The 16,380-nt window shown below is 40.2% G+C and overlaps 2 protein-coding genes across 3 annotated transcripts in view; one reads left to right on the forward strand and one right to left on the reverse strand.

The window, feature by feature from the left end:
- Positions 1 to 15,145, reverse strand: part of TTC37 (tetratricopeptide repeat domain 37) — an 89,090-nt gene extending 73,945 nt beyond the window's left edge. Inside the window, exons 1-4 of one of the 2 annotated variants that reach the window (XM_021708531.1) lie at positions 15,109 to 15,145; positions 7,806 to 7,876; positions 4,823 to 4,989; positions 2,912 to 3,002 (exon numbers count right to left, since the gene is read on the reverse strand). In XM_021708531.1, the coding sequence (XP_021564206.1) occupies positions 2,912 to 3,001 (90 nt within the window). In that variant the 5' untranslated portion in view covers position 3,002; positions 4,823 to 4,989; positions 7,806 to 7,876; positions 15,109 to 15,145. Of the gene's footprint in view, positions 1 to 2,911; positions 3,003 to 4,822; positions 4,990 to 7,805; positions 7,877 to 15,108 lie in introns of those variants that run through there. The other variant, XM_008050666.2, reaches the window with a different exon arrangement.
- A 142-nt stretch (positions 15,146 to 15,287) lies between these two features.
- Positions 15,288 to 16,380, forward strand: part of ARSK (arylsulfatase family member K) — a 48,990-nt gene continuing 47,897 nt past the window's right edge. The window contains exon 1 of the mRNA XM_008050845.2: positions 15,288 to 15,591. Coding sequence (XP_008049036.1) covers positions 15,466 to 15,591 — 126 coding nt within the window. The 5' untranslated portion in view covers positions 15,288 to 15,465. The remainder of the gene's footprint in view (positions 15,592 to 16,380) is intronic.

A 16,380-nucleotide genomic window follows, 5' to 3' on the forward strand; every position in this document is an offset into this window, starting at 1 on the left:
TTTCTGAGTTCAACCAGTCAGATTATTAGGATTAAGTGAATTCACATAACACCTCTAGCAATCTGTCACCAATATACAAAACAAGTTCCATTCTACCTGTGAACACTGATTACACAAATTGGGTCATTCTTGTCATACCTAAGTAAATCAAAGTTGAAGGGCCAGGAGGAAAAAGTATTCAGTACATATAGCACCTGCTCCAAGAATTAAATGTTCTAGAAGTCCAGCTGCTGAAACAGCCTGCTGTAACACTAAAATCAGTTTTACCCAGTAGCTGCTGAAACACTGCTATGATCTAAAACTGGTTTTACTATCACTGACATTCACCAATCAAAGCTTGCCAGCTTCCCAAAGCTTCTCTAGTACCAATGCGCTTTTGTTCAAACTCCCAACCTTCTCTTTGTTCTTCAGATATACAAAAGACCATCCAGGCTATATGCATGCCAGAAACTGCAACTCTTGCTTTCCAAAATAAAACAATAAATTTAGAGATTCATCTCTATATTTTAACTTCACCATACTCAGTAATGCTGCCTCCTAAAAAAACCATAGCAATGATGTAACTGCCAAAGTTAAATTCCAACACTGGGGCCTTACAAATGTTTATGTTCCCAACACCAAGAACGATGGCAGGCACATAACTGTTGAACAAATGAGAAATGCCATAGTCAACCAGCAATCAGTAGGTACTTTCAGAATCTGAAACAGATTTTTAAGGAAATAATTACAACAATGTGGTGAAAGCAGGTATGACACTCTGAGGAAAAAAAAGCATCCACAACAATGCTAAAGGGATACTCACACCATGTTATAAAGCCCCACAGGCAGATACAGTGACAGTCAGACAAAATCACAGCAAATATACTACCGTGCCTCATTTATTAAGAATGTATTTAGTTTCAATCAACATTCTGGGTTACCACACATAATCAGGCATTCATAACTGATCAGTTCTCCTTTTGTTTTCTAGTTGGGTCTCTCTCCGGTATACACTATGAGCTACTTGGCGAAATTCCTATCCGAATTTGCCAGGAGACCTATGGAAAGATGGCTATGGTGCTGCTGTATATCACAGAAACAATCTCATATGCATTAGTTAGGTAAGCCAAGTGCTGAAGGGACTAGTCCTACCCCTTCCTATACATCACCTTACAACCTGCCCTAGTTTGAACAGACTTCTATCTTCTTCTGTATTAGTCTGACCATGGCCTCACACCCCTGCTGGGATCAGTAACACGAGAAACCTAAATCTCACAAGGGCACCCTTTAACCCTTAGACTCTTATCCTCACACTGCTGTGTATATACTCAAATACTGCCCAATGCCTCGCGACCACTCTCCTAAACTCTTCATTGTGCCCTCGAGGACTCCCAATCTGGATCCGTCAAGTTCCCTCCATATTTTAAATCTTTCTTTTTAAATGCACCAAGTTCTACCTCAACTAAAATTGGTTAATTCCCCTATAGATCTTACATGCTGCAGCTAACTTTTCTCTTACAGCTGACATACACAGGACCAGGAGGGGAGAGAGGGGTTCTCCCTGCTCACACTGTTACCTACATTCCCCTTCTCCTCCCTCCTCCTTCAACAACCCCACTGCCTTTGAAGCTCAAGCCCTACAACTACACTACTAAAATATCTTTCTTGTTGCTACAATTTACCAACCTCCTAGAAACAGCCTTTTCCTTTAGTTCCTCTCCACCTCAATACCTGTATTCATTGTAATATCCATATTGTTGTCCCATTGAACACCACGGCTACTTGTTATTTGACCTCCATACTTTCCAGCCATTCAAGATCTGAATTTCTAGCGGCTACCATTCTGCCCTTCTCATATCCTCCAAGTTCAATTATCGTAATAGTCCTATGGTAACAATTCCGGTACCTCCAATTTTTGACCCTATCCCCCTTTCCACTATTACCCCACTTCTCATTTCTCATCCCTCCTCACCCAGCTCAGACTTCATGACCTGGCACGGTCATCGTTTCCTTGTCAGCACATCCTGTCAATTTCTTTGTGTTTTTTTCCTCTCCTCTTTCTCACCATCCAGAGCTGAACCCCATCATGCCCATCTCCAAAGCTAGAAGCTGAATACAAAGGAAGAAAACTATAGCTGAGCTCACTGATTTCACTTTAATAACCTGAAACATCAAATGGGCAGTCACTAGGGCCTGCTAAACTTTCTAATCTTTACTAATAACTTTGTCTTACCACTAAAAACAAAAACAAAAAAAACTATTTCATACCTTCTTTTGTCTTAAACCTCCTTATACAAGTCTTCTACCAGTCTCAGCTTATATTTCACCAAGAAAATAGAAGGCATTAGAGAAGAAAGCTCTTATTATCCCAACAACAAATCTACAAACCCAACACTGAAGGGATCTGCACCGTTCTCCTCTCCTGCTAAGATGAAGAAGAGTTAGAGGCTCCCATCTCAAGCTCTGGATCCCAATGTCTCTCTCACTTAGTGATGCTGTCAACCCTACCACTACCCTGCATGTTCATCTGTCCTGCATGTTCAGTGTCTCCCACTGAATGGAAACATTCCCATCAGCATACAAAAGATCTTTAGAATCTTGAGTCTCCTACCTGCAAACCAAATAGAATTGAATGTCAGCAGGCCATTGAATAAAAACTTCAAGATACAGGAGCATTTCATAACACAACCATCAAAAGCCACTTATGGGTTATTCAGGTTTTAAGAACTTGGCTTTGGTAAGTTATCAATAAAGAGACAGACAAAACTATATGCAGCAGAAGTAGTTTATCTTACTAATTAGGGATTAATAGTCAACCACTCTGATGGTTCTACTAAATGACCTTACTGTTTTTGGTGTATTTAGACAGTAAATATGAAACAGTCATGAAGCAGTCAGGTAACATGGAAGTGGAAGAAAAAATATTGACTACCTTACAATGTTTCAAAGCTTCTTTGTATTCTTTGTTTCTAATTGCATCTCTAGCACTTTTTAGAGCAGTCTTCACTTCCTTGCTGGACATTCTGTCAAGACAGAAAACCTGAGTGAATCTACAGTAATACCTACTTAACTGTAAGAGTTCCCACAAACGTAACCAACTGAAAGAGAAACCTGAAAAAGGAAAAAAAAGATTCCTTTTTATATGCAATAGTCTTCCTCCCTAGTATACACACAGATTATTCCCTCACCTCTTCAGATTTTTACTCAGTCCTCAGTGAAATTTTTGCTGGACACACTATTTAAAATTTTAATATGGCTAGGTATAATACCTCACACCTGTAATCCCAGCACTTCGGGAGGCTGAGACAAGAGAACTGCCCGAGCTCAGTGGTTCGAGACCAGCCTGGACAACTTGGCGAGACTTCACCTCTAGAATGAAAATTTAAAAATTAGCTGAGTGTTGTGGTGCACACCTGTAGTTCCAGCTACTTGGAAGGCTGACACAGAAGGACTACCTGAACCCAGTAGGTAGAGGCTGTGGTGGCCATGAGTGTGCCACTGCACTCCAGTTTGGGCAATAAAATGAGATTCGGACTCAAAAAAGAAAAAACAACAACAACTTGAATGAAAGCAATGGATATCAAAAGGATTATACACTAATTTCAGCCATAAAAAGTTATTTAATTAATAAATGTTATTTCTTCATTTACTCTTAAGACAATTTTAAATAAATTCGCATATTTAAAGATTTTATGTTTTATTCTGTCTTACCAATAAAGCCAAATTCAATCACAATTCATTGTTGAAAAAAAGAAAAATTTGTGTTTTTAGCCAACTCCGTTTAACTCTAATCTCATCAAGAAGATAAAATAAACCTGGGTAAATATTTATTATAGACTCCAGACGTTCAAGACAGCAAAATAAACCTAAATGATAGATCACTGACATGATATGCTGACAGTCAAGAGAAGTCTGTAAAGTCAGAGATTTAAAAAATAACCCTTTTGACTTAAACAATGTTGACATTCAAAAAATACAAAAATTAAGATACCATAAAATCAATTTATCTTAGCCAGAACTAGATTCCCTAAATAGGCAGAAAAGTAACTTTGTCTAATTACAATAACTACATAATTTAAAGCAACATGTTTCATATGCTCTTACTTTAGAAACTACTATCTGTAACGTATGCCAAGAAAGAAGAGACAAGCTGCTGGTGGTTAAAAAGGTTTATTAAAGAAAAGAAAAGAAGGGGGGGCAATCCAGTGAGTCCTAGCCAAAACTTCTTCCCAGGTTTTGGCACCAAAAATGTAACATCTGCCAAGATGGAAGAGACATGCCACTGGTGGTTAAAAAGGTTTATTAAAGAAAAAAAAAGAAGGGGGGCGGTGACTGGCTTTATAGAGAGAAATCAGTGGACTTTGTTCTCTTGTAGGCCACTTATAAACTCGAGTTCAGGTTAATTGGGGAGTTCAGGTTAATTGGGCGTCGAGAAACAATTTTAGGGAGTTTGGGGTTGGGCGCCAAGAAGCAGTTTTGGGAATTTGAGTTGTCAGTCCTCTGGCCTTCAAATACAGATATCAGTACTGCTGAGGCCGGTCCCATGGCTTTGAAGTGCAGATGTCCACATGAAACCAGTCACTAACAGGGCAGGGAGTTAATCACTTGTCTCTGAAATGCAGCCTTAGGAAAGCAAACACTGACAGTACCAGGACATTATCAGTCACATAGCTTTGGGATACGGGCCACAGGGAAAGCAGATACTGGCAGTAAAGCAATTAGTAACAGGATGCTTTTAGAGCACAGGGTTAGCTTTTGGGCTGTTTCAACTCTGTGCTCCATTTGTGAGGTTTATATGATGAGGTGTTTTAACTACAACCTCCTTTACCATTCCCCTACAAACCCTATCACTATCTTACCTGAAATTGTCTTGGTATAAATTTATAGGTGAAAACTTCAGAAGGATATTTTTGTAGTTGACAAATCTTGATTAGTGTAGGTAACAAATTTCAATGCTGATTTCACATTTAATTTTCTCAAACCAGTGTCTTTTGGTTAAAAAAATGCAGACTAAAACAAAGAAGAGAACATCAAGGCTAATGACAACTGATCTAGATTAATAAAAAGAGATAAAAAGAGACACTCAAGTAAAAAATCAAAAGTTGTCCAAGTTAAAAAACAAAAACAGTTTCAAGATAAGACCAAATTAAAAATCAGACTGTAATCATTCCAGGTAGAAGATCACCTTTGAACAAGGTAGAGCCAACCAGCACTAAAGCTACAGGCAGGTCCCAAGCTATTAATATTTGCTGCATATGACATAAAAGAAACAGAAAAGAAGGTCCTTGTCTAAAGAATATAACCTAGATCAAAAGATAGACCTAAGACATACAAGTCATTAGAGGACCAAATGCTAAATGAAGGATAATGAGTGGATGTGCAACAGGAATTCAGAGAAGAAAAGGTGTGTAGTGTGGCGTAATTAACAGCCACTGAGTGAAGACAAAACTTAAGAATGGAGGGAAGAGGGAAAATTACTCAGAAGCAATTGCGTTAGCAAGGTGACAGTGACAGGAACGGCTTGTGGCAAGTACAGAAAACTAAGAAAACCAGGCTGGATCAGAAGGGATTTATTAAAGAAGAAAAGAAAATTAGGTTGGTAGGTAAAGTAGAGCCTCAGATGAAAGATCTTGAAAGTCAGACAAGTGAGGAACAAAGGGAGGCCCAAACTTTATCTGTACGATGATCACTTATATACCTAATCCTGAATTATACCCCACATCTTTAAAACAAAATAAATAAATTTTTGAAAACAGAAAGACAAGTTTAAACCTAAATACAAAAGCAAATAGGGAGCCATTTAAACCTTTAAGTGTGTTATTTTTAAAGACTACTATATAGACACAAACTCCATTTTTCTCTTGGTAACCGATTCTAATAGTCAGTATCCTTCCATATCTGTATGTCTCCATATGTAATTACAATTCCTCAAGCTGCAGGGAATCCTCTATTCTTCTTTTCCTATTCCTTCTTCATTTGATGCAATATTTAGGACCCCATCCACATCCGTATACCAGCTAGTGCTGCTGTGAGAAACAATTTGTGAAAGAAATATCCCAAGTTGTGGAAAATAGGTGATTGGTTCTTTCACCATGACAATACACTACCACACTGCACTGAGTGTTCAGTGGTTTTTGACTAAAAATGACATGACCCCCTTGCCCCACCCACCCTATTCACACAATCTCTCCCTAAACGACTTTGTTTTGTTTCCCCAGATGAAAAAAGTCCTCAAAAGGAAATGTTCTGTCAGTGTGGAATAGGTAAAACAAAAAAATGGTAGAAGCACTAAAGGCATCAAAATTGACAAGTTCAAAAACTGTTTTGAGCAGTGGAAACACCATCTCTATAGGAATATTGCATCAAGAGAACTTTGAAGATGGCTGAGTTTAAACATATAAGAATAAATACACAATTCTTAATAAATAAATTCCAGGGGTTCTTTGGATCCTCTCTTGTATGCATGTATGTAAGTTTCATGGGGTTAATCCTTTAAAAGACAAAATTAATTGCCCCTTTCTAGTCCTGAAAACGACTTCTTCCTTTCTGTTTTCAGAAGAGGGTAACTCATTGAGTAATTTTCTACACAAACTTTGATTGAGAGCTAAACATCTACTGGGTACCATTCAAACCCATTTTCTTTCACAGAGTAAAAACTTACTATCCAAAATAATCCCATGTAATCCCACACTCCTCTATTTTGGATATTTCCCTCAATTCAAAGGATTTCTTTTCTTTTCTTAATTTTTTTTTTGTAGAGATGAGGTCTTGCTATGTTCCCCAGACTTGTCTCAAACTCCCAGGCTCAAGCAATCCTCTTACCTCAGCCTCCCAAAGTGCTGGGATTACAAGCGTGAGCCACAATACCCTACATTTCTAAGAATTTCTAACACTTCAAAGAAAGATCTAGCTTTCTTGCAAGTGTTTTTATTATTCTTCCACAACTCCCTACATTTCCGCTTATGCTTCTACTCCCATTTTTCTCCTTAATCTCAACTGATTTTTTAAAATAGGAGTTTTCATTTTACACATTTTTACTAACAGAAGGTTTTTCTACTACCAACCTAAAAGGTTTTTATCCAACATAAATTAAGCTTAAAAAGTAGCAAGAATGGCACTTAGAAGAGCTAGAAGGGGACTGTCATGTCATTAACACAAAGGCAACAATATACCTCAAAGCTAATAAATAGGTAGGGCGTGGTGGCTCAGCCTGTAATCCCAGCACTTTGGGAGGCCGAGGCAAAAGGACGGCCTGAGCCTAGGGGTTCAAGACCAGCCTGGGCAACTTGGTGAGACTTTGTCTCTACAACAAATCACAAAAATTAGCTGGGTGTGGTGATGTGCATCTGTAGTTCCAGCTACTCGGAAGGCTGAGGTGGAAGAATCGCCTGAGCCCAGCAGGTCGAGGCTGCGGTGGTTGTGAGCGTGCCACTGCACTCCAGTCTGAGCAACAAAGTGAGACTCCAACTCAAAAAAATAAAAAATAAAAGGTAATAAATATAGGTAAATGAATTGATATGCCCTCACTGCTGCCAGTTGTAGCTATGAAATCTTAAGTTTTATTCCAATATGATCATACAAAGATTGCACAAAGAAAAATAATAACAATAATAATCATAATGATAATGACAATGGAAGTTAATTACAGGAAAGAAAAAATGATACCTGTAAATCTAATAACAAAAGTCTAAAGATATTTTGTGATGGCCCATAGTCTAACATAAAAAAAATCTATGCCATTAAACCTTTCTTCAAAAAGAAACTAGTAAAAACAATCATTAAGTAAAAACAGACTCCAGTTATTATTTAGCTTCCAAGACACTTACCTTTTACTATTATCACCACCTCTATCTTCTTTCTGAATTGAATTTCAGATTGTTCCTTACCCGTTTTCCATCTAGATTAAATAAAAACAAGTATGAGATAGTTACATAAAAGGAATGCCATCTAAAACCCAAAATCTCCAGAATTTTTAACAGATCAGATTCAATTTTCATAATTCGTAATTTAAAATATGAGAAATAATTATGTACAATTTTTAGTATTTTTTCTTCCCAGAGGGTCATTAATCTTTTTGTTTGTTTGTTTCTTGAGTTGGAGTCTCACTCTGTCGCCCAAGCTGGAGTACAGTGGCAAACTCACAGTCACCTCAGCATCGACCTGCTGGGCTCAGGCGATCCTTCCACCACAGGCTTCCAAGTAACCGGAACTACAGGTATGTGCTACCAAGCCTAGATAAGTTTTTGATTCATTGTAGATACGAGGTCTCACCAAGCTGCCCAGGCTGTTCTCAAACCCATGGATTCAGGCAATCCCCTCACCTCGGCCTCCCAAAGTGCTGGGATTACAGGCTTGAGCCACTGTGCCCAGCTGGGCCACTAATCTTAATCTCCAAATTTCTGAGTTGGTCCAAACTGTATTTCTACAGTCTCAGGTGAAAAGAAATTTCCATGAAAGATCAAAAAGATTCTGAAAAGACATTTCAGAAACCCAAAATACACTGACATCAATATAAAAAATGAGCCAAAAAAGAGTATCAACTATTTCTATGCTATTTTGTTTTGAATCTAGAACAACTAAGGGCACTTATTTACTCCCAATTTGCAGCCCAACTATATTAAAATAACAGATAAAGAGAAGAGAACTAATATACATCTAAAGAGTTATCAGTATGTAAATACAATGTACATACTTTTAACACAATTACATTAGTCTATAACCTAAGGAAAGCAGAGAAAAGTTTTTTAAAGTTAAAAATGTACTTATGGCCAGGTTCAGTGGCTCAGCCTGTAATCCCAGCACTTTGGGAGGCCAAGGCGAGTGGATTGCTTGAGTCTACAGGTTCAAGACCCACCTGGGCAACTTGGCAAGACCTTGTCTCTACAATACAACAAAAATTAGCCGGGCGCAGTAGCGCGTGCCTATAGTTCCAGCTACTTGGCAGGCTGAGGTGAAAGGATCGCCGGAGCCCAGCAGGTCGAGGCTGCAGTGGCTGAGAGCGTGCCATTGCACTCCAGTCTGGGCAACAGAGTAGAACTTCAACTCAAAAAAAAAAAAATGCATTTATATAGTCATCAGAACTATTAAAACATCTAGCTACACACTACAAAGTCTAAGTATATTTTGATAGTCTGAAGTGACTTCTGTCAAACAAAACTAATGAAGACGGTTTTGAAAAGCTGAATAAAGTGAAAAAACATGCTACTTCAGAACGAGGTAGTGAACAGTGTTCAGGTGAGGCAAGCAGGGATAAACAAGAAAAGGAAAGTAAGTTTACCAGACCAAAACATGCATTAATAATCTACCTAAATAGGTCAAGAGTAAAGGGAGTTACCAATAAGAAAAGAAAGTATGGTAATCTAAACAATGCCTAGAAAAATAAACTGAAAGCTTTAAAAAGAAGAAAAATAAAAACCTGACTCTATCCATTTTACTAACTTTGTTAGCCCCCACCTGGCAGACTTCCCTCCCCCTACCCAACCCAGTTTTAAAATTTATTACTCAGTCACTTCAGTTCTGTTCTTCTACTCCAGATTCTGTCAGGCCCTTCACTCTGCAGTATCCACCCAAGACAGTCTAGTTGAGAATGGGCTTAGGCAATCAAATGGATCTAGGTTAAAAGCCCACTAGACCTTGGGCACCTTACTTTACCACTCTAAGCCCATCTCTCCTCTTGGGGAAAGTGAGATTCACATCACTTACCTGATACACACATAGATGTAGTGCCTGAACACAATGTATATTAGTTCTCTTCTCCTTACCTGTTATTTTCCCAGTCAACTTCATTACTTTCTTGATATTCTCAAAACCACTAGTGATTACCCAATGGTTACTGCAAATTTTCTCTACACATTCAAAACCTCCAACCCCTGCCAAAACCTTCTTCCTTGCTCTCTCAAGAAGTCACCTTCTCCAATCTAGGCAACATAGAGAGACTGCATTTCTATTTTAAAAAATCAAAAAAGTCAGCCTGGCACAGTGGCACGTGCCTGTGGCCCCAGCTACTCTGGAGGCTGAGGTGGAAGTATCGCCTGAGTTCCAGGAGTTTGAGGTTGTAATGAACCATGATCATGTCACTGTACTGCAGCCTGGGTGATAGAGTAAGATCCCATTTCAAAAGGAAAAAAAAAAAAGTAACCTTCTTATATATTCAAATGGTCCCCAACTTATGAATGGTTCAACTTACAATTTTTTTAATTTTATAATGGGTTTATCAGGTAATTAAATGTATTTTCAACTTACAATAGTTTCAAATAAAAATGGGTTCATTAAGATATAGCCCCATCATAAGCTAAGCAACATCTGCTTTCCCAAAAGATAGCCATTATCAAACCTCTTCAAATTAATTACTCCACTACATGAATAATAGAGTAAAACCTGCAACACAGATCACTCTCGCCTCCAAACCAATTATTATCTAAGCTACTCAACTGGAACTTAACAAATTTTTTTATTATCCTATATAGCTATGTCCTGTCTCCCAATTCAATAAATCCCTAAATGCATGTCTTATATCTCTAGAATGCTTTATACACTCAATATTTGAGTCATACATATTCAGTAAATGACTGTCTTCCAGCTTCCAAAACTTATCACTGTTAGCCAAAAAAAATAAGTGACTGAGGCAACTGTCTCAATTAGTAGAGGTTTATTGAGCCAAAGTTTGAGGAAGTGCCTGGGGGAAAACACAAGTCACAGAAACATCTGTGACCTGCACTTTCCAAAGAGGGCATGGGAAACTCAGTATTTGAAAGGGAAGTATGGCAGCAGGAAAGGGGTGCAGGCGGTAAGGCAAGTGAGTACATTCTTGTGAGGCTAGAATTAGTGCTCAATCTACATTTTACAAAAGATAAACAGTTAAAAAGAATCAAGAGTCAATTATGCAGTCACTTTATGGCAAGCGAAAAGAGTATTTGATCTCCTCTTGTCCTGGTTCTGTACCTGGGAAGACAAGCTTGTAATCGTCATCGTCAGTGTGAGATTCAACAGAACTCAGTTTTAGGAGTTAAATTTCGGTTGAAGACCCAATGTTACAATGGCTTGTTTCACAGGTGGATATGGATCCTGAAAGACATAGCGGCTAGCAAGGAATTTCCTGGTGAGCAATTTGTGAGGGAAGCCATCAGAAGAGGCCAACGGCCTTTTATTGTTGTGGGAACATCACTTATATATAATGTTGTGACTCAAGGTTGTGAAATTAGAGCTAAGAGCTTAGGCAAAAAGAATGACAGTGTTGCACAACTTCATTCTCAAGCTTAACTTTCCCCTTGGCATAACGAGTCTGGGGATTCTGAGATTTCCATTTTCTTTTACACCACTGAAAGGCATGCATTATAATGTTTTGATATTAGCTCTGATGACTTTTTTTTATTTACCTTCCTGAGTTTTCTGCCTGTACATCTTTCCTTCTTCCATTTAGCCTGTTTACTCTCGCTTCACATGCTACACATAACTAAAGGCCAAATTCAAGTGTCAAGCACATCGTCTTCCCAAACCAATCACACACCAGTCTGAATTTGTAACATGTATTATCTATGCCAGCATTTCCAAAAATTGTATGCCAACAAACATTAGCATGTGTAAAGGTGTTAATGAATGATCTAGTAAGTTTGTGAACACTGTACATTATATATGTCACTTTTCCAAGTCACAACATATATTACTTTTTTAAAGTCTCTGAGAAGTTCTATAGTAAAGACCCAAAGATAATGTAACCCAACAATTCTGAACTTCTGAGACCATGAAACATTTGTCAGTTAAAACCAATTAATATCAGGAAGTACACCACCATTCTCCGAAGCACAATTTGGGATACTGTGGTTTTTGTGTTTTATTTACCAACTAGCTGTACTTTTTGGTACCTTTTGTTGTTATTAAATTTACATGTGTTTATGTCTGTGTAATGTGTCTCTGAAACTAGACTGGGTGTTCTTTGGGATAATTTCTACTTCTTTCTTTTCTTCCCTACAGTGTCTGGTACAATGCAGATATGAAGACAATACTGAATTTATTCCACACAGTCACAGAATGCACACTTTTCCTAAGACAGAATATAGTGCTCCTAGTATTTTGAACATTAAAAGAATTACAGAAAATCAAAACCTAGACCAAGACTCTTCTGTTAAAGATCTCTCTGAACTGCAGAGTATTTCACTAAAAAAGTAATCCCTAACTTACAAATCTTTAACTGATAACTTAAAATACATGCATGTAATGGATCCTATTAAGGGCTGAATTGTGTCCCCAAATAATTCACATGTTGAAACTCTAACCCCCAAGACCTCAGAATGTGACAGTATTTGAAAACAGGACGTTTATAGAGGTAACAAAGGTTAAATGAGATCATACGGATGAGCCCTAAACCAATCTGTTGTCCTTAAAAGATGAAACTTGGACACAAAAAGATACACCAGGGATACACAGGCACAGAGGAAAGACCATGTGAGGTCACAGGGAAAAAGCGGCCAAAAGCAAGCCAAGGGGAGAGGACTGCCAAGCTCTGATCTTGGAGTTCTAGCCTCCGGAATCATGAGAAAATAAAATGTAAGCCATCCAGTCTGCGGAACTATGAAGGCAGCCCTTGCAGACTAATAGAGATCCCAGTCCTCACTGCAACACATATACGCATGCATATGCAACACAAAAGTGCCTTTTCTGATAGTGTAAATTACTGATTAGCAAAGATATAAGCTCAGAAAAGAGTGATCAAAACAATGAGAAAACCTAAAATTTTATGACTACTAGCTGAAGAAAGTGGGAAAACTATGAAAAAAATATTTGGCGGAGAAAGAGTAGAACAGGAGAGATTATCCATGTAAAAGTGAACTAATGGTCCGGGCTCAGTGGCTCAGCCGGTAATCCCAGCACTTTGGGAGGGCGAGGCAAGTATATTGCCTGAGCCCACAAGTTGGAGACCAGCCGGGGGAACTTGGCAAGACCTCGACTCCACAATAAGTCAAAAATTAGCCGGGTGTGATAGCACGTGCCTGTAGTTCCAGCTACTTGGAAGGCAAAGGCAGAAGAATGGCAGGAGCTCAGCGAATGGATGCTGGGGTGGCTGTAAGTGTGCCACTGCACTCCAGCCTAGGTGACACAGTGAGATTCCAACTCAAAAAAAAAAGTGAACTAATCAATGATTAAAAGTAGATTAACTTTAGTTTAAAATAAGAACTTTTCATAAAAAGACCTATAAAAATGTAGAATGGGGTGATCAACAGAAATGTTTCCCATCACTTGAAAAAACACAGGCTGACTAGGCGAGGTGACTCCAGCCTGTAATCCCAGCATTTTGGGAGGTTGGGGTGAGGGGACTGCCTGAGCCCACAGGTTGGAGAACAGCCTGAGCAACTTGGTGAGACCTCATCTCTACAATAAATCAAAAAATTAGACAGGAACGGTAGCACGCGCCAGTAGTTCCGGCTACTTGGAAGTCTGAGGCGGAAGGATTGCGCCAAAGCACAGCAGGTGGACGCTGGAGTGGACGTGAGGGTGCCACTGCACTCCAGCCTGGGCGACGGAGTGAGACTCCAACTCCAAAAAAAGAAAAAAAGGTAATAAAAATAGGTAAATGAATTGAGGTTGGGCAACCACTTAGCAGGAATGTAGTAGGACAAACGAATGTCAGATGGAAAGGCAGAACAAAAGCCTCTTAGATTCTTCCAGCGCTATGTCTCTGAGGCTCTGAATTATCTGCAACCCACTGCAGTACCTGCTAACTGATGCTATCAAAGGGAGAAAGAAGAAGAAAGATCATCCTGTCATCAGAACACATGTCCTGTAGAAATGAAGCCAGACAGAGTAAATGCAGTTCACAGAATCCGTACTATGCCACAATGTTAAATATAATTTTTATGAATCTAAATGTCAGTCAATATTGTTTATGGGGATAAAATGTTCAACATTCCAAATTAACTCAAAACTAATTTCCTGTTCATGAGGGAGCCTACCTGTCTTGCCTTCTGTGCTGTACTATTTCACATATGCTAGTTTTTGCTTCCCTAGAGTGTCACCTTGTGGACAGACTACTGTTTATGTTTTTGCATACGCCCACAGATCTTTAGCAAGCTGCCTGATTAACAATTCTGCTTCACTAATAGATTAAGCTCCGTAGATTATTATGAAATTTTGTAATTCTCTGGAGACAAGACATTTAGTGAGTTAGGATACAGATTGTTCAATTTTCAGCCCTACTCAAACGGCCTCCCCATGTATGCTTGGGACAGTCATTTAATCCCCCCAAGCCTGTTTTCCGATCAGCAAAATGGTGAAAGTAAGGATTATGAAAAATATTACATGTAAAAGTGCCTGGCACACAATAGGTGCTCAGTAAATGCTTGATAGAATACTCAGTACATAAATGTCATGGGAGTGTTAAATAAATAAGGTCTGTCTCTTATTACAATTATGTCGTGCAAAAAACCTGCCAGGTAATTAGTATTAAGGGTTGCTCTATGTCAAATAATCAGTACAATTCCTCTTTTTTCCTGTCAAAATATTAAGACGACTACCGTGATGTGCAAATTATATCCTTGAAACTATGATAATAAAATGGTAATTTGGCTCTGGAACATAAATCTGCTTCTTCCAGAAATCTCCACAGTCAAAATGGACCAGTGATTGATTATCCTGCAGCAAGACATTGGTATTCCGAACCTACGTCAATTAATGGTACACGTCACACAGTCCCTTTCTTCCTCCAAGAACGCGTTCTGTTTCTCTCCCTTGCACTCTGAAGACACGGAACCCCCAAGCCTTTCCCCGCCTGGAACCTGAAACTGCTCACTAGGCCCGCTCCTCACCCCGCGGGAGCACCGTCAATCCTCACCGCACAGGGTGAAGGAGGCAATATGAAGAGGCTGCCTAGAAATCTCCCAGGGGAAGGTGCTGCAGGGGCTCCGAGGTCACCGCAGCGCACCCCAGGCGGGCCACCCAGGAGCCTCACAAGGGACCGCCCCGCCCAGCTTAAGGGACCGCCACCTCATCATCGCCCAGTTCCCACTGTCGCTGAACACTCAGCCACGCCAGCGCTGCCCAAAACGAACAGCCCAGCCCCGGATCCTTTCACTCAAGTACCGTTTCAAGCGCCCACAAGCTCCAACTTTTGCAAAAGCGACAGAGACCCGAACCCACCTGGGACAGACGCTGCTCTTCTATAAATCCCCAGGCTAGAGCGAAAGCGCATGCGCCTTTCCCAGCCCCCGCTCACGTGACTGGAAGTGACTGGGTTTAACCGCTCGATATTTGATTAGAAAGTCTTAGCATGGGTTAAGGCCGAGAGTGCGCCTTTGCGCGTGTGTGCGCGCGCGCGCGCGCGCGCTGAGCCTCATGGGAATTGTAGTGCTGCGGGTGAAGCTCTGCGTTACTGTACTGAAACCAAACTGCAAGCTTGGGCAAGTAGTTCGCTGTCCCCGCCCTCCTCTCCTATAAAGAATTTTAGAGGGAAGAGGCTGGCCCAGCGGCTGGCTGACTTCAGAAGTGCTACCTGCGATGCTGCCGCTGTGGGTGTCGGTGCTCGCAGCCTCGGCGCTGGCGGCACCACCCCCCGGGTCAGGTGGGCAGAGGCGAGGAGCGGCCCGGGCGCCGAACGTGGTGCTGGTGGTGAGCGACTCCTTCGTAAGTACAGGGAGGCGGGGAGAAGGACTGCCCTGGACTTTGGGGAGCAGAATCGGAGACCTTTTCCCACATGCTGTACCCTGGTGCAAAATATAAAATGCATTTTTTAAATTTATGTGTATCCTTTGAGATGGAGTTTCGCACGATCCCGGTTCACCGCAGCCTGGACCTCTTGGGATCAGGCGAATCTTCTGCCTAAGCCTCCCAAGTAACTTGGACGGCAGGCGTGTGCTACCACGCTCAGCTAATTTTGATTTTGTTGTTGTTGTTGTTGAGACGAGATCTCGCTATGTTGCCGAGGCTGGTCTCGAACTCCTAGGCTCAAGCAGCCCTCCGGCCTCGGACTCCCAAGTCCGAGGATTACAGGCGTGAGCAATGGTGCCCAGCCAAAAGAGACATTTTAAATTTGGTAGATTGTCATAAAATTTTGTAATTATCTGGAGACAGAATATTCAGTAAGTTAGGGCAAGAACTGTTAAACTTCCAGTCCTGTTCAGTCTGGCTCCCCACAGTAATCTCAGGACAGTGGAAATTTAACCTTTCCAAAACTGTTTTCTTATCTGAAAGTAGTGAAAATGAGGATTAAGAAAAATATTCCATGTTCAAGGACTGGCACACAATAGCTGTTCAGTAAATGCTTAGTATAATGCTCAGCATGTAAGTGCCGTGAGTATTAAATAAATGAGGTCTGTGTCTTAATACAATTATTTAATGAACACAAAAAACCCCTGCCAGTTAGTAGGAGTAAGGGTTCACTAAATGTATTGATTAAATCATACACAACAATAC

The sequence above is a fragment of the Carlito syrichta genome, unplaced genomic scaffold, assembly GCF_000164805.1.
Source record: "Carlito syrichta isolate Samal-C Ts95f unplaced genomic scaffold, Tarsius_syrichta-2.0.1 Scaffold6706, whole genome shotgun sequence".
In the NCBI taxonomy this organism is placed as follows: domain Eukaryota; kingdom Metazoa; phylum Chordata; class Mammalia; order Primates; family Tarsiidae; genus Carlito; species Carlito syrichta.